The following is a 23,582-nucleotide window of genomic DNA, read 5'->3' as shown; positions in this document are numbered from 1 at the left end:
CCTTGTTTCTTTTTGTCCTTCATTGTATACGATTAAATCCTCCCTTCATTCGTAGTTTTCAGTATTGAACGATTTGTATTATAGCATTCTTGTTTTATAAAAGAGCAAGTATGTATACGTTAGAAAAAAGTTAAGGCCTAGCATGGTGTTTTGCGGATGTGTTTGCCATTGGCTAACCTGTTTTCAAGAGCAGAATAACGTATTACTCATATCTTTGGAAAACAACAAACTAAGACTCTCTCTCTCTCTCTCTCTCTCTCTCTCTCTCTCTCTCTCTCTTTTCTCTCTCTCTCTCTCTTTCTCTTCTCATCCTCGTTCTCTCTCTCTCTCTCTTTCACACACACACACAAACACACAAAAATTTTTTCCACGATCTTTTAAAAAATTGTAAAGCTTAAGTTGTCAAGTTCCTCTGGGTTTTATTTTAGTTTTTGGTGCTTTTTACTATAGGTTTACTGAACATTTTTCTATTTTCTCGGTTAATATTAACCCTTCGTTTTTTCTTATTTTCCTCTTTTAAGCAATATAAAAGCAAAAGGATAGAATTTTCCTACCGTACGGAGTTCCACAACTTTCTGTCGAAAGCTCAAAATATATCATTCTCCAAGAGAGGCCCTATCATTCTGATTACGGTGTTTTTCAAGGTATTATCTTATATGAGAGCCCTATAGGATAAACTGAATTATTGATATCTACACTGCCTCAGCCATTCATTTAAATATTCCCTTATTTTAACTGGAATTTTATAAAATCGTAGTTTGCAAGTCAATTTATTTAGAACTGCAACGAGCAGGACCCGTTCTCTAAGCTGAATCACTTTTTTCACCTCATATATTTCCAATGTGTCCAATTTCACATGTCGAGCTCATAAGCATCAAGCAAGAGCGATTATGTCACCAAACGGCCTTTCATTGGGCCGGTGTTTCCTCTGCTTAGGGAGTCACCGGTTCAACCACCAATCGACGACCCGGTTGCCCTTATCAACGTTCTGCCGGCTGAGTTTTGTTCTCTTCACTACTGACGGTGCCTAGTGAAGGGGCGAATTTCCAGTGTATATATAAGGGCACGTGGGAAATACCAGACGTATCAGTCCTTCTCCTGCACCATGGACACGGTACGTCTCTCTTGCCGCAGTGCGGTCGAGTTGCTGGAAGAAACGAAGATCGAAAGGGAAGAAAATTATATTTTGAATTAGTGTTTGAAGCCTGATGGCCCCAGAGAAAAAATTCATTTGTGTTTGCTGGGTTTGGCGCGAAGTGAATCTGTGTCAGAATATAACGTGCGTTCTTCCGAGTGGTGAAATAAAATGGTTACCATTCTTGAATTTTTGTGAATTTCTGTGGCCACAACCGATTTTTTTTTAACTTCGGTACTTATTCCTTTCGTTATTCTGCTTTTAGAGCAGGCGTCAGTCACCTTTTCTGTTTCATTATTTTTATCATTTTCACATATACTTACGATGTATTTACATTTTATCTTTTTTACTTCTCTCTGATAACATTTTCATTTTCATTTATCATTTTCCAATTTAAAAATAAACGGCATTGCTTTTGTAGATTGCTGGGTGAAGACGCTGTAAAGAATACATTTACAAAGATTTGTGTCATTTTCAAAAGGGGATAAAGAATGTCTGTTATTGGTTCCTCCTCTTGCTCTTCTTAATTCTTACTGATTTTACTAATGGTGCCATGAGGTTTCTGCCTTTATAAGTAGGCTAATGAGTGCCTGTGCCTGTAGGCATTCAAATGAAACGGTATAGTGTATTAGATTTCAATGCATACAGTGCATATATATGTGTATATATATATATGTGTGTGTGTGTGCGTGCGTGTACATATGTATAATATATATCTATGTATACATATATGTGTACATATATTTGTACTATTATATAAAACGGTATAGCTCATTGCCTTTCAGTACGTAACGTCTTTTAAATATGTACACACGAATGTATATAGTACTTGCGTACATTTATATATATAGATATGATATATCTATATATGTTTGTTGTGTGTGGTGTTGTTGTGTGTTGTGTGGTGTTGGTGTGTGTGTGTGTGCGCGCGCGCCCGAAATGAAGTATAAGTTCCTCTTACAATAATCTGGAGTGGATCAGTAAAATCAAAGGCTTCACTGATTGTTGATCTCATACTATGCTCCATTTTCAAGGTCCACTATGATTACTTAACACAACATGGTATTCTGGTAACTCTGATAACACTTCATTTTACCTTCGACTTATTTAACCACTTAAATCACTAGATAATGGGTCCAGTACGCACATTAAGAACAGTTCATAAATCCTCTAGTAGTATCTATAGGAACTGGTGTCACAGCGTCATGCTTCAACTTTGTACTGTACATTGATGCATTATTAGCTCCAGTCGCGTCATTTTTCTTTTATGCATTCAGGTGGACACTTTTCCTTTCTCTTAATTTGGGTTTATAGACCATCGGGAGAAATGAATACTTGAAGTCCGTTCATTTAAATTTGATAGAATCTGGCCACAAAATTTCAATAGGATGAGCAGCTAGTCTAGAATATTCACTTTTTTGTATTATTTTTCACCGAAATGTGTTTCGTCTTTCTTTTCCTGTTCTTTTGCACCAAGGCACTTTTCGTAATTGTGCTTTGGAATTCAAATGACCGTACTTATTTCTTAATGTCCTTAATCTAACGTCCTTTTTAGTAATAACCTGTTCACCTTATTGAAGTAAACTGGCACCTCAGTAGCTTCCAGGAAACGTATATTACGAAGTCACTTTTCTTTTGTCATTCGCCCACCCAAGATTCTCGAACCCTGCACACCGAGAATGAAAGAGAATCGTAAAATCTTTTCCATCTTACTATGGAACAAAATATGAGGTAATTATACGACTTAAAATTACATCATATTAATTCTTCCATAAAGTGGAGAAAGCATGCTATGCAACTCTCAAGGCTTAAATGAGAGAAAAGTTGCGTGTCATCGTTGAATTTACGGAGGTTTTTTTCTGTTCTTTTTTTTTTCTGACTTTCTTATCCAAGCGTGGCGCTGGACATTTTATTTCCTCGACCCACGCTGAGCTGTAACGTTTTTAAGCTCCTTTTTCATACTTTCGTATTCATTCGTAAAGAATTTTTTTTTTTTTTCTTTTTACGCGTATGGCCACATGTACCAAGGTGCTCCTCTCTCTCTCTCTCTCTCTCTCTCTCTCTCTCTATATATATATATATATATATATATATATATATATATATATATATATATATATATATATATATATATATATACACACACAATTGTGTTTATTTTTTTGCTGTCCCTGTATGTAGGGTTGAGTGGGGTAAAAGGCCTCCTTGAGGTAAAAGGCCCCCCTTATTTTCTTGCTTATTACATATCATAGTAACCTAGTGAGCTGATCAGTGCAGCAACACCATCTGCCTGAAGCTCTCTGTACCAGACAGCCAGGGAGAACTACAATGGGAAACAGCCAGCACGCATTTTTCATGTAAATATGCGTGCTATATCAGGAATATCATGTACAGACATCTCGTCAGTAAAGTCAGTACTTTAACTACAGATGCTTTAAATGAGAACTAAAAGCAATATCTTGCACTGGAATCCAGACTTGAAAACTTAATTGAGGTACAGGTGGAGTTTGTTTCTTTAAAAAAATGTCATGTGGGGTAAAAGGCCCACCACGCTTTGGGGGAAGAAGGCCAGGTGGGGGCATTTTACCCATCTATCAGTTGGACGTGTAACCAGTGGTGAAAGAGGACACACTACAACTTATTTGTGCAATGAATGTAGCTGGATTTTATCTTCCTCCTATATTTATATTTGCCCGTAAAAGGATGACTCCACTACTTATGATCGGCAGTCCACCTGGATCAATTGCTAGATGCACAGCAAATGGATGATCTGATGTTGATTGTTTCGTAGACTGGCTACATCACTTTGTTTAAAATTGTTAAGCCAAGTCGAACAGAAAAGCACATTACAATTCCAGATGGCCACCACAGTCACAACTTTAGCCAGAGAGAATGGAGTAATGTAGAGGAAATTAGTCTACCTTTTTTACTTGTGTCATTCTTGTTCTTATGTAAAATTTATCCTTTATTACTTTTATTTGTTATTCTTGGTGCTATATGAAGAAAGTAAATTTATTTCTAATTGTGCTATTACACCTGTCATATAGAGGAAGTGTCAATTTATTTTACAATTTTGCTAATTTCAGTTCCTATGAATACCAAAAAGTTCCTAGGTTTTACAAGAAACTAAGAATTCTAAGAGTAATTACTGTATAATTTTTAACATTATTCTTAAATATTTTTGTGTTAAAGGTTGAATTTTTTTATATTTAGCAAAAATAGACGTCTACTTTTCAATATAAATAGTTGTTTTCATGAAGTACCACAATATCTTAAGTATGGGGCAAAAAGCCTCCACCCTGGGCTTCTTACCTCACCCATGGGGCAAAAAGCCCCCTTTTTTCTTTTTATTTAGGTCATATTTTTACCATCTTAATTGCTAACAGCTTCTCATGATTATGATCGTTGATACACCAGGTATAACAAAGCTTTCTAGAAATATTTCTTTTAGGTCGATAGCTGCAATACTGTAGACAATATAAGCATTTCTCCTTAAGGGGGGCTTTTTACCCCACTATCCCCTATGAATGCATGTGTAGACAAAAATTATATAACTTGAAAGATAATCATTATATATTATGAATAACCCCATGCTGCGTAATTTTTCTAATTTATTCAAGGAACCATAATTGCAGTTTTTGTCATTTCCTGGCTTTTTTTATCAGCCATCAACAAAGTTGCGCAATTTTCAATTATCGTATTAATATGTCAGATTTCCTGTTCAGCTTCTGTAAGCAACTGGGAGTAATACATTTTCCTTTAATGTTTTTGTTGCCTTCACTTTTGTGGGCAACTTGCTGGAGAAAATTTACTCGCCGGTCTAATCACAGTAAGGTCAAGTCGCTTTTGCTGTCGGCTTCTATCGTTATGATCTCTCTCTCTCTCTCTCTCTCTCTCTCTCTCTCTCTCTCTCTCTCTCTCTCTCTCTCTCTCTCTCTCTCTCTCTCTCTCTCTTGTTACTTGTCTTTAATTTAGCGTCAGCATCTGAGATTCTCTCGCTATCGCGTCTCAGATCTGCAGCGTCACCTTCCTTCTCCCAAATATCAAGAGCAGCGCTACTTTCCCCTGTTCATCAGAGGCGTTAGTGGAATGTCGGCTAGTGACGTCACTTGCCGCCGCTTCAAAGAAAGTGCTTTATTTTTCCATAATGCCAACGAATCAGGTTTGCTCAGGTTTACGAACATATGAGGGTGTTGGCCTTTCGTAGCACAGATCAAAGATCCGTAAAGATCTTGTTTTGATATCACTGAAGATTGCAGAAAATGTATCGTTTCGGGAAGAAGTTGTCTGCTTTGAGATCATAAACTGGCGTCACTCCTATTATAGTCATCGTCTCGGCGTTTCGGGGTAAATGCACGTGTACAAATGACTCAAGTTATGATTGATTGTTTTTTCAAGCATGGGACGTAATTCAGATTCATACAGCGGGAATGATGCAAAAAAAATCTAAGCTCTAATTGGCTGTAAATTATTGTAAATGATTTTTCTGCGTTTTGACATGTTTAAACTACAAAATAATGTGGTCATAACCAGTGTATAGCACACTTAGTCGCGATTACAATAACCTGTTTTCAAAAGAACTTTGGTGTGTGTGTGTGCGTATGTTTATACGTGTACATTTTTGTCCGCGTAATTGACTTCAATGCTGACTTTGTCTACTTCCATGCTTCATTGTAAGCCACTGGTGCAGGTATCAGGCTGCTAAGGAGTATAGAAATTTTATTTTATTTTCTGATTTTTTTTTTTTTTTTTTTTTTTTTTGGAAGACAGGGTTTTGTTAGAAGCATTCTCAATCCTCTTCTTTTAACCTAGCCTGAAACTTTCATGAATGTAGAAACTGTCATGGCCGAGTTAATTTTATTAGTAAAACAGGAAGTTTCCATAAAATCTTCATAAAATGAAGTAAATGGTTTTATAATTATTATGTAATCCAAAACTTCCTTCTCTTGCGCCTTAGTCATTTCAAGAGTTGTAATTCATTTAGTGGCATAATGCTGCAAAAAAAAATTTACGAGAAATTTCGTTTTGCAAATTGATCGAAATTCTAAACTGCATGACATTTCATGCTGGCAATATTTCCTCCTTTCTTCATAAGTCTGAAACGATGGTGATGTCGCGTTAATACTTACGTGATCTAATGCTACAGATTATATTTTCAATCTTTTTAATGACGTGCATTATGTCTATTTTCATGGGAACCGTCACATCAGGGAGTTATTTCACACTGGACTCCTCCTACGATTCTCATTCTCTTGACCACGTTCGAGAGAATTTGGAGAAATTGTTACCGAAGACAGAAAACAAGCGAAAGGCGAAGATTGACTTTCCCTCCACTCTCTGGATATTTCATTGACGTAATGGATCGTTTCTGTGTGAAGTAGATTCCTGATTACAGTGCCTTAGATGAATCATCATATTTTTTAAAGCGATCTAAATTCAACCGTTATCAATTCCTGTTTTAATTCGTTGAAAATTTATAACGCAAAGGTTCTTTTCAAGTTTATGATTGCAATGCATCTAATAAATAGCTGTGTTTACGACAAAAAGGAAGCTTGCACCAACTTCCCTTTATAGTCAGTAAACTGGTTTCATCAAGAACTATAGTTTTTATTCTGCAAAATCAAAACCAATATGGTTTTCTATGAAGTTTAGGGTCGTGGTGGCACGATCAGGGCAAGCCAAATGAATTAGAAAAAATGTACTTTCGGCGATTAGATCATTCGTTATAATTCATATGGACTGTAGATATCTCTCTCGCAAGTATTTAGAATAATGCTCCCATAACTTCCATAACTACAGATTTTTGCTCTTCTTGCTCAGTGCATAAATTGTGACAAAATTGAACGACATAATTCCTCACTATCAAACGGGAACTTATTTCATTTTCACCATTACAGGTAATTATTAAACACCTTTGTCGTTATTTTCGCCAGCAATTAATTTTCCCTCATTTGTTGTTGAATAGATAAATACGTTAGTTGCCACCTCCATCCTTCAAATAACCAGGAGTAACGACGTATATGTAGCCTCAATTTTCTCAGATATTAATGCCCGTCCTCTCGCCCCCCCCCCCCCCCCCCCCCTATTTCCCCACCATTTCTTTCAGGCTATCTAGCTACCGGCGCTATCCTCCACCCTCTTCCCCTTCCTTTATTATTATTATTATTATTATTATTATTATTATTATTATTATTATTATTATTATTATTATTATTTATTCTTGTTTAACTTATCGAGTCAATCCATCGTTATACTTGTTAAACTACGATGGTCATGATACGCCTCTTGGCTCAACCCACGTTCTTGAGAATGCCTGTCGTCTGCATAATTTTGCAAGTTTTTCATTTACCCTATAAAGACAAAATCGGTCTTGTATCATACAAAATTATTCTTAAAGTACTTCAGCTTTCTCCTCACGACACCTTTATATTTCGTCAAGTGCTTTCCCTTGACGTCAAACACCTTTAACGACACGTTGTTCATAATGAACAGTCTTCAAACATTTTTTTGTCGGTCAGTGTTATCAAATACTTTTCTGTTCTCTTTCTCTTTTAGAAAGAGGGAAAGTAAATCTGATCACCTCATCTATTTTTAGGGTTCTCGTCTTTCATCGAAAATGCCTCGTCAACTAATCACCCAGTCATCTACTAAATGCCATCGCCACAGTGTAGCTCCTGGTTCCTGTCCACTCATTAACTTCAAGTCTTCCTTACATCATTCCCAATTACTTCCACTTCTATTCTTCGTTTATCATCAGCACCATGCTCTCGGCCATTTGCAGGCTTTCACATTGTGCAGAGCGGCGAGACTGCTATCAAGTAACTGCAGGTTCTTTACATGGAAGGTAGTGACTGCTGTTGGCCGCAGATGGGTAAACGACCCTTTATTAATAAGGTTTTGCCCGGATCTGAACAGCGACTATTTAGTTTCAAACTATTGCTAAGTACGTCTCACCTTAGAAATCTCTCAAAATATTACATACTTTGGACTATTGCCTACCCCCCGAAACCCAGTCTGTCTTGATAAAGTAATGGTTATCATTCCGAAGAATCTGTGTACTTTCAGCCCATTTTAATCTCATGAAATATGCTTGAGAGAGCTTACTTTCTCACTTTTTGGGTCAAAAACTCGTGACAGTATATTTTTTTCTTATGTTTTTTACGAAGACGTTTGATATTTCCAAGTTTTCTTTTATAGGTCCCCTCCCGTTTAACACAAAATAACCTTTCTTTTTTTCAGTTTTTCTTGTCAGCCATTTAATGCCTCTCTTTTGCTTTTTCTTATATGGCGCAAAAATGAACCGTGAGATAAGAACCCCATATTCTGTTCACCACTTAGAGGGTTCTGGTATTCTCCCCTCTCCTTACTTGTAAATTCCAGATCTCAGACTATTTTATTGTTACTTTAATATCTATATCTAGTAAATTCCTACCTTTATCTTTCAGATTGAAAGGTGCTTTTCATTTGTTACCCATACTGCTTTCATTTCCTAAGCTTTTTTCGGTAGACATTCCATATTATCAGTCTCACACTATATTGCATGGTAGTTTCTGGACTGGAGTTTTCTTCTTCTTTTTCTTCTTCTTCTTCTCCTTCGTCTTCTTCTTCTTTCTTTCTTTCTTTCTTTCTTTCTTCATTTCTTTATTTTTTATCAAATTACTTGGCCAATCCAGTCACGAATAGCAGCCGTCTTCAGTGACAAGAGAATAATATTGACTGTATACCTTCTTGGAGCTTGCGGCATTTTCCCAGTAATCATTTTGATAAGAATTTGTGACCCCTTTAGATTTCACGTGAAATTTCCATTCTTAAAGCTAAGTTTCTATCTCAGAAAGGTATTAGTGTATCTCTGGTCGCGTTTATATATAAACGAATTGTCGTAACTCAACTTTATCTTATATGGTTTCATGATTCTGAGTTACTATCCACCAATGTTTATGCTTTCCTTTCCTAAGAATATTACATATTTGACTGGCGCCTTTCGGTTCATGAAAAATACTTCGTTAATTTGAGAGATGCAGGTGTCGAAAATAATGTTAGAAACAATAGTTTCGTCTTATTGACAAATATTGTGACTAGGAATGATTTTATGAAGAGTTACATCACAGTTCGGTTCGATGACTAATGAATTTGGATCTATATTCATCCTCAATCTTGACTTCGCATTCTTTGCTACAGTCTCCATTGTCATTCCCGTCTCATTTGTTGAATCGAATAAACTCTTACGTTACCAGGGCAATGAGGTTTACATAAATAAGAATTTAAAGTCATTGTACTAAATGTGGTTTTTTTTTTTACTGATCAACATCTGGCACACGTGAGGGTATTAACCGCCGTTGGAAAGATATTCAAAAACATATATATAATTTCGTCTCTACAAAAAGAATGTTAATTACTAAATATATTCTATACCAGTAGGAACACAGATAAAAGCAAAGGAAGAAAATCCCTTCTGGCCTCCCGGGGTCATCAACCTTTCCCTTTAGCCGATAAGAATTCGGCGCCCTCAGTCAAGTACTGTATAGTTCCTTTCCCTTGCTGCAATAAGGCCCAATTTAATTCATTATCTGTAGCATAACTACTGGCAAATTACTAGAGAAAAGACGTAACACCTGAAAGGAGTATTTCGTGGGATAAACGCATTTCCAAGACCACCAGGATTTTGCTACGTTCCTTGCATAGTCACTATTTAGGAAGTGTTTCAATGAAAATAATACATCGTTGGCCAGAAGGAATAATCCCTTAGCCAAAAGTACATATATATATATATATATATATATATATATATAGATATATATATATATACATCACTATACATACATCTATATATACATATATATATATATATATATATATATATATATATAGTGTGTGTGTGTGTGTGTGTGTGTAGATATATGTATATGTATATGTATATGTATGTATATGGATGTACACAGTGTTAGAGAGAGATGTTCGTAGCCCACTTTCATACATATGAATATATATATATATATATATATATATATATATATGTTTGTGTCTGTGTGTGGATGGGTGGGTGGTTGTGTGTATATGTGTACGTATATGGACAGCAACAATAAACGCAAAGGGCTGAATCTTGTTTCATGATGGAAATCGCTATTCATTTTTTTTTTTCTCTTTTGCAGTTTTTACTATCATTTTTTAATATAGTGTCACCTTGTATTTCATTTTCTAAACAACTCTTCGTCAATGTGACTGAAGGAACTATTACCGCCTATTGAATAGATTTTCTGCCCTTTATTATAATCCTTATACTATCCTCTTACTCTCTGAATTATGTCGAACGCTAAAGACTTTTTTAATACCTGAAAACAGGCTTTGGGTTTTATCTGAAAAGGAATAGCCTGACTAAAATTGCACACAACTTTTCTTTACTTAATGAAACTATATTAGATAAAAATAAAGTAAAGAGGACTCCGCAGCATCGATTATGAAAGCTCTGTCACAAGTTGGTCGGTCCTTTAGGTGCCTAAATATTTCCGTGACTAATAATCCATAGGGTACTTATGCAGATGATTTACAGATATCAAACATGAATGGAGAAATCGAGGTACGGGCTGTCGTTTAAACGTCATTCTTTCATACTGACAGCTGCAGTGGCCATTGGGCAGTGTAATTCCAAACTGTATATGCTGTTTTAGTTTGATTTGGTATTCTTTATCCATTAATCTTTATATGGTTATTTTCCTTTTTATATAATACCTTTCTTCTTTGCTTCATTTTTTTTTCTTGTCAGCCATTGAATGGCCTCTTCGGCTCGACTTGTGTGAATATGTAAACAAATTGAGTAAGAAACGTAGTCATTCGTTAACTGGTATCATAGGCGCAGTTAATTACTGGAAAGGAAGATAACATTTAGGAAAGAGCGCATCCCAGTGTAACCTCTGCCATATGGTTTTAAAGATAAATTTCCCTGTCGTCTAAGAAAAGAAGAAAATAAGTTAGTCTTGTGATGTGAAAATCAGTTATGTGAACGAGGTGAAATGTCACATCTTTATTCGTGGACTTGAAGCCAGCATACGTCAACATAAACAATAATAAAATTATGTATTCTGTCGTAATAAAGGCAATTAATTCATTTATTCAGCGCTCCCGCCCTTACTTGTGCTTTGGCTTTCTTTCTCCTTTCATCAGGTGACCTTTTGGTTCCTGCTCCGATGAGTTTTATCTGTAAAATTGATCGTTTTCCACACCTTAACTCTTGAATTGGGCCATGCTTCTTTGTTTTTTTTTTAATCCTTATTTCTTTTTTTATCCTCTTATTTAGATGTGGGTCCATAGATTGACGCCATCCCTCTTTTTCTGCTCATTTCTTCCTTTCAGAAAGACTTTGTAAGGGCATTAACCATTGGCCCAGTCAGCTTCTACGAAAAAAATAAATAAATAAAAATTAATTATCAGAAAACTTGATACCAGTAGTGAATATTACAGGGAATCAATTTCTAGTGTATATTGAAAGTGAAATTTATGATGCGGATATTTTTTATAATCGATCTGCGTTTTGAATTTTATTAGTAAATACATTATTAGAATTCTTTAAACATATTGTTAGAAATTTTCTAAATCCCTGTGAACGAGATATGTAAGAATGGGGGCTTTATACAGCGCCATTGGTATTATCAGTTATTTCTTTACATAATGCATTTAAGTCTTGTTCGAATATTTCTTATCTAGTAATTCGTCATAATTACTCTCTCAAAATGGTTCGAGGAGTTGTGTCCTGAGGCCTTTTAAAAATATGTGGTTAAAAGAGATGTCATCATGAATTCCGGCACTCGACAGCCGTGGGTCACTTATTGTTGTCCCCAGCAAAGGAATCGTGAATTTTAGTTCGGTTTTCTTCTTTTATGTCTCTTAGCAGGATGATGCAGAAATACTGTAGGTTTTTACAAACATTTTGATAAGATTTTTGGAGAGAACCGATCGGGAAAGAAGACCTTTTTTTTTTTTTTTTTTTTTTTTTTTTTTTGTCGGAGGGAGAACGTGATAGGAGTGGAGAAAGGGACTCTGTTTGCTCAACCTTGATAGAGGTTTGCCTCCTCCGAACGCTTTTGTTTTATGGGATGTTCATATGAAATTGGTTAACCTACTACGGGGTACTAAAAATAGGTGTTTACTAGTTAGCAGACTTGAATCATTCAAGTACATAAAGAAACTGGAAAATAATCTCTGCGTCATTGTGCATTCTTTCACGATAATTCAATTTGAAAAGTAATTCTACCTTGTCATATTTCATTAATCTTCGGGGGTAATCAGATCAGCAGATACATACGCACATACAAAATATACATATATATATATATATTATATATATATATATATATATATATATATATATACCATATATAAAATTATATTATAAATATATATTATATATATATATATATATATATAGTTTAATTATAATATATATAAAATATATATATATATATATATATATCTATATATTTATATTTATGTATTATTATAATATATATTTATGCATTATTATATATGTATATGATATATGTGTGTATGTATGTATGTATACATATATATAGTATATACATATATATACATGAATTATGTAGGTATGCGTGTGAAATTACGTATATATGCATATATACTATATGCATGCTATTTATAATATTCATTTTTTTCAGATGCTGAACGCGTTGGCGTTTTTACTAGTTCTTCTACTAATCATAGAAAAAACAGAGTCTCAAGAATATGGCAACGCCGTTCCGACACAGGTAAGAGTTACACTATTATTTCCATTTCATTTTATGAATATTTACATGGGAAACTCACGATTATCCTTACAAAAGATTTCCGCTTAAGTGTAAAGTCGTCCTCAAGATTACAGATTAAGCAAGTCAAGACTTTAGGCAAAATAGTTCTCTGTCATTTATCATTTCTACCGTTTCCAGGGATATATCCAGAGATATTTTAGGCTGTGTTTAACATGAGAGAGAGAGAGAGAGAGAGAGAGAGAGAGAGAGAGAGAGAGAGAGAGAGAGAGAGAGCAATGTAATGATATCTAGAAAAAAGCAGCTGAATATTAAAAGAATATAAATAGACAATACGTTAGTCACAGCAAGAAAATAATTAGTCGAATTATGCTTCATCAACAGAAAGTGGTAGATTACCGAGGGAAACAAAGAAGTGGACATTATATATGTACATATTTATACTGGAAGACTGCGGTATTTAGAACGTCACAAATTCACTAGGAATAGAACAGCAAACAGCCATCGTAGCGTCCTATGTATTTATGTAACCAAATTTTCGAGACTACATGTCTTGTTATTAAGACTGCAAGAATACAAAAAATAAAAGATAGAAATGGACTCGGTTAAAAAAAAATCTTACAAAAACCTAAAATACGGCACTTAAACTAAAACAAATACCGAAGAAACATTAAAACATATTGAAAAAACCTAATAACTAAAGAAAAACTAAAAAAATTAATTCAAAACGTTTTGCCCCTAATTCTATGGGAGATGAGAACTGGGTGGCATTCTCAGTTTTCAGGAGGACGACGTCAACTTAAGCTATACATGAAACAGTGGAAGAGGTCTGGCTGTTTAGGGAAGGAACAAGCTCTTAATACCTAAAGATTCCAGGATGGAGAGAGAGAGAGTGGTCATTGGGGTCTTGGTTTATAATATTAAAATCTTCAGAAGAAAATTATGTCCACATATTTGGCAATGATCTCTTATATCAGAAAATTTTCTTGTTTTTAACTGACATCCTGTTCGGTGACTTACTCCAAGATGAGAATCAACTATCACTTTGAGCAATCTCTTGGTGGCTCCGATATATTTCCAAACTTTAGATTTTGGGCAAATGAAACAATAAACCACCGGGCCGCATCAAAGCGGGAAGCTTTATCCTTACGGTGAAACAATGACCCAGTGGGTCTTAGGATTTTTTTTAACATAATCTGATAATAAAAGCTGGAAATGTACTGCGGATTGGATTTGGCAACGATTGTTTAAATTTCTTCGAATATACAAAATTAATGGAGACACACATTAGCAACTATTTTTGGGGGGTTTCTAAATATTAGGTTTTTCAATATGTTTTAATGTTTCTTCAGTATTTGTTTTAATTCAAGTTCCATGTTTTAGGGTTTTGTAAGTTTTTTAACTGATTTGATTTTTAACTTTTATTCTTTGTATTCTTACAGACCTGATGATGAGACATATAGTCTCGAAAATTTGGCCAGATAAATACATAGGATATTACGATGGCTGTTGGCTGTTCTATTCCTAGTGTGTGTATATATCTACTATATACGTGTGTGTGTGTGTATGTGTTTCTATTTATCATTCTACGATTGCATAATATAAAGCAAAAGAATGAGACATTTTTGTATTGCTCTTTTTTTATAACAGCTAGTGAAGAACAAAATATGAGTTTCACTGCATTCTTAGAGATTAATCATTTAGCTTTGGTTGCTGCTGTATTACATATTCTGTAAAAATCAAATTGCTCTTACTGATAGGCGTACTTCTGTTACAACATACACCATCGATATCACAGTCACACCTTTCTTCACAAGTAATGATGCATAAAGAACTTTCAATATTCTTCACACGTATTACCTACTGCCGAGGTGTACATGAAATCCTACCCAACAACAATGCATTGTTTTCTGAAACAGAGATACTCTCAAAGTTAATGGTTTCTGTCTTCACTGCAATAGACAGGGACGTTTGTCGCCCATTCTTTTTCAAGTCTCCTTTTTTCAGGGTTACTTAGCACCAACAAGAGAAACAAATAAAGAAGACGAATATTATGAAGACGACGCCAGTTACTCCTTCAGGTAAATAGTGAATGACTGACTAGTGGAAAACTTAATAAGTTGATTAATATGCAATTTACCTAAGTTTAAGAATTTCAACCAAACTTGGTATACACATACTTTACTATCTAGAAATCAGCACTGTGAGCATAAGACATCATTAGCATCAAAGGGCACCAAAGGTGGTGGGGATAGGATGGACTTTCCTGAAACGGGGCTGGTTATGCCTTTAGACTTAGTAATTTTACGAATTTACCATACATAATTTTGATATACATGTGACTTATTATCTTGAAAAGAATACTGTTGGGGTAAGACATCAATGGCACCTAAGAGGAAGGGTGAGAGAGAGAAGAGGGATAGAAGAGAGAGAGGAGAAGTAAAGAGGAGTGGGAAGGAAGGGAGAGAGAGAGAGAGAAGAGAGAGAGTAGAAGGGGTGTTAGGGAGTGGAAAGAGGGAAAAAGAAGGAGAGAGAGAGAGAGAGAGTAGAAGGGGTGTTAGGGAGTGGAAAGAGGGAAAAAGAAGGAGAGAGAGAGAAGAGAGAGTAGAAGGGGTGTTAGAGTGAGAGGGAGAGAGAGAGAGAGAGAGAGTAGAAGGGGTGTTGGGAGTGGAAAGAGAAAAAGAGATAGAGGAGGAGAGTAGATGAGAGGGGTGTGAGATGTAGAGAGAGAGATAGAGAGAGAGCGGATTAGAGAGAGAGTGAAGAGAGATTAGAGAGAATAAGAATTGAGGAGAGAGATTGAGAGAGTAGAGAGAGAGTGAAGAGAGGAGTAGGTTGTAAAGAGTTAAGTGAGAGAGTTTAGAGAGAGAGTAGTAAGATGTTAAGGAAGAAGAAAGAAGAAATGAGACAGGGAGGGTTGGAGAGAGACAGACAGACACACAGACAGAGACAGAGAGACTAGAGGGGGTGTTTGGGAGGAGAAAGAGGGAAAAGTGAGACAGACAGACAGACAAAGTTTATCGTTGTCATTCAGTTATCCGGGTAGCGCCGGGTTGGTCAGCTACTTCTACTAATAAAATAGCGTTCCCTTCATCATCCAAACCAATCTGGACAACAATTTGGATTCATTACTTGGTAGCACTGGTTCACTTACGATCCTTCAGTGAATAATAAACCTGCCAGTTTTTCTTGCCACTGTATTAATGGTTGGACTCATGATGATACTAATGTTACCTCTGCAATAAACGTCGCACTGACGCTCTAATTCCTGCCACAATCGGTTCCCTCATGCCCAATTCATTCGTTGGTTCTGGGCTCACGGCACAGGATGTTTGATCATTGTTTAGTTTATTTGATTAAAGCGTCTATCACTCTCAGTCAGTATTATCTACTTTTGCTGCTGTGAACCCCATTCCACTGACTTTTATTTGTTACCGACTGGTCTTTCTCGACTTTTCAGTCTCATGAGGAAGCTCTCTGTCTTGCATTTAAGACTTGCAGCGTTTTGTGTGGCTGCATCCTACTGCAGCGAGGGCTTAGCTTTTTCTGTTGGAATCGTAGTAGAACGAACTGTTAAACATCTTCCTTCTAAACTTTCTCATAAATGACCTTGTCCTTTTTCTCAATGGACTTCGCTTGTCAGTGTTCACTCGATACAATGACAGTATCATGACTTATATTATCAGTGAAAATCAGCTAGTCAGGTATTTCATCTCATCTCTGGTTTATTTTGGAGAAAATAGTCATCTTGAAAAATCGATTCTTTTATACTTTAACTGATTCTTTGACACATATGTGCTTAATTTCTTCTTGACTGCATAACTTCCATGTTGCAAGTTCTTTGGTCAATTAATTAAATTGTCTAAGTGGTAAAAAGTCCGTTTTACAATATTTTCCTTTCATCTCGGCCTATGTCAAATATATTCATCCATGTTCCTATGTGTAGCTTGACTTTGGCAGTATGATGCTGTCAGAAGTCATGAAAATATTTTAATTTTAAATTCACAACAATGTATGTCAAAATACATTATGTATAAAATGCTTATTCTACTGAGTAGCCAATGAAACCGAGAAAAAACCTTGTGTCCCCACAGGCTGAATTTTAAAGATGCTGTGCTTTAATTTATATTTGCTCTCCGTGATCCCCTGCCTCAGGCGCGGATTTAGGGTGTGCGGTGCCCTAGGCCGGTGACTTTAGGGGGGCCTCTCATTTAAGGGCAAGCAAAGAGGGCCCTTACAGCGGCAGGGTGGGGTGGGAATAGGTTTCCCGGATTTATTATCTAATTGAACACAAGTAGATTATTTTATTATTATTATTATTATTATTATTATTATTTTTCTGCTGAGGTGCGGGGCCCTCACAGGCGCGGTGCCCTAGGCCATGGCCTGCTCGGTCCCGTCCGCAACCCCCGCCCTAAATCCGGCACTGCCCTGCCTGTGATATGAGGTCCTTTGATGACTGTCTTTTGCTGTAGTTTTTTCTCAAGCTTTAATCCAACAAGTTTTCCCTGTACATTTGTCCTGTTTGTGTTCAGATTTCCAGCATTTATAGCGTTGTATTACGTGACATCTGTCATAGATATTGAAATACTTATTGAGTGCATATAGATGTAAGTTTCCCTCGTGTCTTTGGCGAGAATTTCTTGAAGCCATTTTCATCTTCTACTAGAGTTTTTGGTGAGGATTGGTTATTGCCTTCATGGATACGCTTTGACATTCTCTTCATCTAAAAGAACGGTTCACCTTAAGTCTTTTCCACCAGCTGCAATCTATTTCCTCAATTACCTTTCATTTTTTCTTTAATGTTGCAGCTGGTAATTTTTCTCTAATATTCATGTCCTCTTTTTTTTTCCCCAATATTTTTTTCTTTTCTTTCTGCAACTAATAGCTCTTCTCCGTCGGAAGATTCCATTTCCATGTTTGTTGATGCTACTATAATTTCACGAATTGCTGAAGTAATATTTTTCTTCCAGTTTGAATCTTTCAATTTAGTCATTTGATTTGAGAATAGAATGTTCTTTTTTATATTTGTCTGCATAACTAGTTTCCTCTGATTTTGAAACTATATTCTTCACTTTTTGTTTATGATGTTCATTGTTTCTTTCATCTCATTTATCTCAAATTTTTTTTCTTCCTTGGTTCTGATTTTTATCATTAAATCAGCATTACTTTTCTGGGACCCTTGAATCTCATCAGATTTTTCTTCTGTTCTTGACCAAGGACCTTTCATTTCTTCAGTGTTCACAGTCAAAGTGAAAGAATTGGCTACATTTCACTGTCACTACAAATACCTTAAATACTATTTGATCAAATCGTGTGTGTTCCTGTCCTCGGCACCTTTCTGTTTTTTTTGTTTTTTTTTATTTGACTCTTCTTATTTACCTTCAGTCCTTTTCAGCAGTTGACATTTGCAACAGATATCACGTCAAACCCATCTCTTTTACATTAAGGCATCGCTCCTCCCTTAATATGTTCACAACCCTTGCGATAATGCTAATGTATCCACTGCTTTGTAGCCCTTAACCCTAAGCTCTAGATACCTACCCTGACCTTGGCCATGCTGCTTTAATCCACTCCTAAGAGTCCAGTTCACATCCCAGTGTGATTTTTCCATTTGTTGAAAGTAAAAATAGAATTCGACATGACATGATTTTCATATTTTTTTTAACATCATCCTAGCGTTCATAAGTTCTGTTACTCAAGTATTGAAATTGTAAGGCTATTCTAAGTAAATACTACAGCCTAGTAAGTTAATGAAGTTACGAAGGTTCATTTTCAATATTAACTAGCGTTTGGAAAAGAGGCATTCAACACAAATATCCTTTTGGGCCAGTCAAGCAACACATGGGTTGTGATAAACAGTGAATACTTGAGATTTTTTTTTCTTGCATTTTGCTTCATCAATACTATTAAAGGTTAATTCTGAAAATACCTTCATACTAAACTTTTCTGAGTTTTGAAGTAAATAACTGATATGCCAAATTACTTAGATTTAACTACTTCATGGCAATGGTGCTTTTTTTATTCATTCTTAGGTACAATGTAGAAGACCCTTTTGCAGGCAACTATTATGGCCATTATGAAGAGAGAGACGGTGACCACACAGCTGGAGGTTACAACGTACTTCTCCCAGATGGGAGGCATCAAAAAGTTTCCTATACTGTGAGTGGTGACTCTGGATTTGTGGCACAGGTTGAATACGAAGGTGTGGCAAAGTTTTATTCACAACCGGTTAGACATAACGCAATTGCATCACATGGAGCGTTTGCTCATTCTCAGTCATTTAGCACATCTCCAGGTGATCACATTCATACAGAGCTACTACCTACTCCTCAGGCTCTTACATTCAGCACTGGCAACGTTGGAGCCCAGCAAACACACAAGGCAGGAGTTTTTGCTGGAACTGCAGGATTTGATGCAGGCTCAGTAAGCAATCTAAATGCACTTGGTTTTCAAAATTCTGAGATAACAAGTTCTCAGCACATAGTCGCAGAAGGCAGCTCTGAAGTTGGAAGGGATGATGGTATAGTTAATGCAGGAGCCAGTTCTGCACCCTCTGAAGGGATCCATACTGAAAGTCAAACTGGAAGTGGTATAGGTACATTTGCACTAGATGCTGGAAGCAGTCATGCTACAGGTGGGGGAACTGAATTTCCAGGGGATATTGTCGCAAGTTCATTTAGTGGTGGTCATTTTGGAAGCACTGGCAGTCCTTTAGCAGCAGGAGACATTACTGATGGACTTTCATTAGGACAAACAGGGAGCCACGACAGCTCTTTGTCATTTGGCTCACCAGGTAGCATTCCAGTTGGAGGAAACACTTTTGTGGGTCATACTGAATCTAGCATTATCCCTGCTGGTGTCCAGTTGAATGTTGATCACAGTGGAAGTGGAGGAAACTTAGGACTTATCTCACAGAGTCCAGGAGTCACTGTAATTCCAGTAAGAGAGACGGGTCCTGTTAACAGTGCATTTGTCACTTCTCATGAGGCAAACAGTGGAACTGGGTTTGATGTAAGATCTTTTGAAGGATTTGTACCTGTACTTTCTGAAAATGGAGGTCAAGGATTCTTATTTAGCCAGGCGCTGAATGAAGGATCTGGGTTTGAAGTCCAACAACCTGGGATTTCTAATCAATTGACAAATGTAGTTGGTTTAAGTGATATTGACATACATGCTGGTGGTCTGTCTTCAATAGCGCTCACTAGTGGAAATACAGGTTTTGTAGAAGGTACTTCAAATCAGTTCACAGTTGGTGGTGCTAACATCTTAGGAACTAGGCACTCAGACTTTAATATTGTTCCTATTTATAGTGTGGGTACTGATCTAGGTGTAACAAATGAACTCTCCACAGTGGCTGAAGGTGGAAATACAGGTTCTGTAGAAGGGATATCAAATCAACTCACAGTTGGAGGTGCTAACATCTTAGGGACTAGGCACTCAGACTTTAATATTGTTCCAATTCAAAGTGTGAATACTGATCTAGGAGTAACAAATGAACTCTCAAATGTGGCTGAGGGTGGAAATACACGTTTTGTAGAAAGGACTTCAAATCAGTTCACAGTTGGTGGAGCTAACATCTTAGGAACTAGGCACTCAGGCTTTAATATTGTTCCTATTCATAGCGTGGGCACTGATCTAGGAGTAACAAATGAACTCTCAAATGTAGCTGAACTTGGGTCCAGGGGTTTTGAGATTGGCCAGGTAGGTGGAATTACTAATTTACTCAGTAATGGTGGTGCCAGTTTTGGAGTTAGACCCTCAAGTGGGATAACTGTTGCAGAGGGAACTGGTAGTGGACCAGTGGGAGGAGTGACTGGTGCATCACTCGGCAGTAGTAGTGTCGGCTTTGGAGTTAGCCCTTCAGATGGTTTGCCAGTTGGAAAAGGAATTAGAAGCAATGGTTTTGGATCTAACTTAGTAGATGATGAAGGAGGAAGCAGAAGTAGTGATATTAGAATTGGTCAAGTAAGAGGAGTTACTTTTGCACCACTTATTAGTGGTGGCGGTGTTTCCTCTGAGATTGGAGCTTCACAAGAAACTGAATCTACTCTAGGAATCAGAGAAAGTCGGGGAAGAGTTGACTCGGTTGGATTCAGTAGTAATCATATTGATGAAATCTCAAGTAATCAAGGCAAAAACCTTGGCGTTGGACACTCAGTAAGTAACGCTGGTGGAAAAAGCAACAGTTTGCCATCAATTGATGTGAATGCATTCACTGTAGCACCAGAACCTGTAAAAACAACGGATAATATCCACACAGTTCAGGAAGATTCGCCTAACCAGTTAGCAGATATAGATACAAGTAGAACAGCACTTCATACTGGGACAGCAGCAACTGGACACTTCAACCAAGTATCAAATTCTGGTTTTCAACAACCTAGCCAGTTAGAGGTTATAGATACAAGTAGAACAGCACTTCATACTGGAGCAGCAGCAACTGGACACTTCAACCAAGTTATCAAATTCTGAGGTTTTTCAACAAACCTAGCCAAGTTAGAGGTTATAGGATAAAAGTTAGAACAGCACTTCATAACTGGAGCAGGCAGTCAACTGGACACTTCAACCAAGTATCAAATTCTTGGTTTTCAACAACCTTAGCCAGTTAGAAGGTTATAGATAACAAAGTAGAACAGCACTTCATTTTACTGGAGCAGCAGGCCAACTTTGGACACTTCAACCAAGTATCAAATTCTGGTTTTCAACAACCTTAGCCAGTATAAGAGGGATTATAGATAAACAAGTAGAACAGCACTTCATACTGGAGCAGCAGCAACTGGACACTTCAACCAAGTATCAAATTCTGGTTTTCAACAACCTAGCCAGTTAGAGGTTATCGATACAAGTTAGGAAACAAGCACTTTCATACTTGGAGGGCAAGACAGCAAACTGGACACTTCAACCAAGTATCAAATTCTGGTTTTCAACAACCTAGCCAGTTAGAGGTTATAGATACAAGTAGAACAGCACTTCATACTGGAGGAGCAGCAACTGGACACTTCAACCACGTATCAAATTCTGGTTTTCAACAACCTAGCCAGTTAGAGGTTATAGATACAAGTAGAACAGCACTTCATACTGGAGGAGCAGCAACTGGACACTTCAACCAAGTATCAACTTCTGGTTTTCAACAACCTAGCCAGTTAGCAGATATAGATACAAGTAGAACAGCACTTCATACTGGGACAGCAGCAACTGGACACTTTAACCAAGCATCAAATTCTGGTTTTCAACAACCTAGCCAGTTAGCAGATATAGATACAAGTAGAACAGCACTTCATACTGGGAAAGCATCAACTGGCCACTTCAACCAAGTATCAAATTCCGATTTTCAACAGCCTAACCAGTTAGAGGTTATAGATACAAGTAAAGCAGTGCTTCACACTAGAAAAGCAGCAATTGGTCGCATTCACCAAGTATCAAATGCTGATCTTCAACATCTGCATTTGCAACCTCAGACCGAACTTGGTGTAACTGTAATCAATTTTGGATCTGATCTTTCACACGAAAATTTACGGCCACTAAGCAGTCTCTCATCGTTGAATAACAACCATATTCCACAAGGAGCAAAGGCAGTTAAAGCTCCAACTATCATAGCTGCCACTTTACTTGGAGATGATATTTCAGGTCCCCATGAAGCAATCCTCAGGAAGCTGGTTGATGGGGCTCTTAAAGGTGATGTGGGTAGTCATCCTGATATTAGAGTAGTACGTGTGGCTTAAATCAATCTTGTAAGCCTAACAGACTTCACGGCAGTAATATTGTGTATATTATGTGTCCTGGCAAACATTGACAATTAGAGCCGAAAAACGTGTTAAATCATAATAATTTTTTTTATTATTTAAGAGGCACATCATATTTGGCTATCTGGGTGTAGTTTCAACACAAAAATTCTATATCCTTCAGAAAAATTATAAATTCACATCAAGCAGTTTTAGGTGATTAAACTAGATAGTTTAATCAAACCTAGAATTGAATAGTAACTGGTGAAATGTATACAGACTTGCAACAAAATGTAAAAGCTTACAGATAAACAGAGTACTAAAATTCTTGACAGAGTTCAAGCCTTAATTGAAATCCCCAGTAAATTTGTCTCGCCAGTGTTCGCAGAAACTAGACTAGTATTTGTGTATGTTTGTGTGATGTTAAGGCATATTGATATTTCTCCTAGTAGCAGAAACATAACATATGTAGAATGTTTACTTTAAGCAGTTGCGTACAGCTGATGATGAAATGGATACAGTATACAAATAATTTATTATGCAGATATCGTAAAACTATATTTCAAGTATCAGCAATGTTCCTTCTTATATATTTTCTCTCATATCAAAAAATGCATATTGTACATTTTTACCAAAAGTAGAAAGCTGGATTATTCATTCTTCCGACAAAAATTGTCTTCATAGAGTTATAATCTCATGCAACGAGCCAAAAGTAAATTACACTACCATCATCTTTCTTCTGCTGGTTCAATTACAACCTTTTTTTTAACAGAAGGTGTCTACCTCTGTTATTATCTAATTTTTGCTCCTACAGCTTCCTATTTTTACATCAACACCCTTTTCCACGTGTGTTGAAAAACATCATTCGCAGGCAGAGTGATAAAATCTGAAATACCCTTTCATGCCCTGCATTCATCAAAAGAAACCTGGCAGCAATCCCATAGGATTACAAGTTCGTGCATTTCTATAGAA

At 36.6% G+C, this 23,582-nt stretch overlaps 1 protein-coding gene across 1 annotated transcript; it reads left to right on the top strand.

Moving 5' to 3' along the window:
* The first annotated feature begins 1,077 nt into the window (after positions 1 to 1,077).
* Positions 1,078 to 22,610, top strand: LOC135198234 (mucin-19-like). Its single transcript, XM_064225806.1, has 5 exons — positions 1,078 to 1,114; positions 12,802 to 12,891; positions 14,896 to 14,969; positions 18,924 to 21,345; positions 21,711 to 22,610. Exons 1-5 carry the CDS (start codon positions 1,106 to 1,108, stop codon positions 22,608 to 22,610), a joined length of 3,495 nt encoding a protein of 1,164 aa, XP_064081876.1. The 5' UTR covers positions 1,078 to 1,105.
* The last annotated feature ends 972 nt before the right edge of the window (positions 22,611 to 23,582 follow it).

Source organism: Macrobrachium nipponense, chromosome 22 (genome assembly GCF_015104395.2).
Source record: "Macrobrachium nipponense isolate FS-2020 chromosome 22, ASM1510439v2, whole genome shotgun sequence".
NCBI lineage: Eukaryota > Metazoa > Arthropoda > Malacostraca > Decapoda > Palaemonidae > Macrobrachium > Macrobrachium nipponense.
This window is presented reverse-complemented; position numbering and strand designations above follow the sequence as displayed.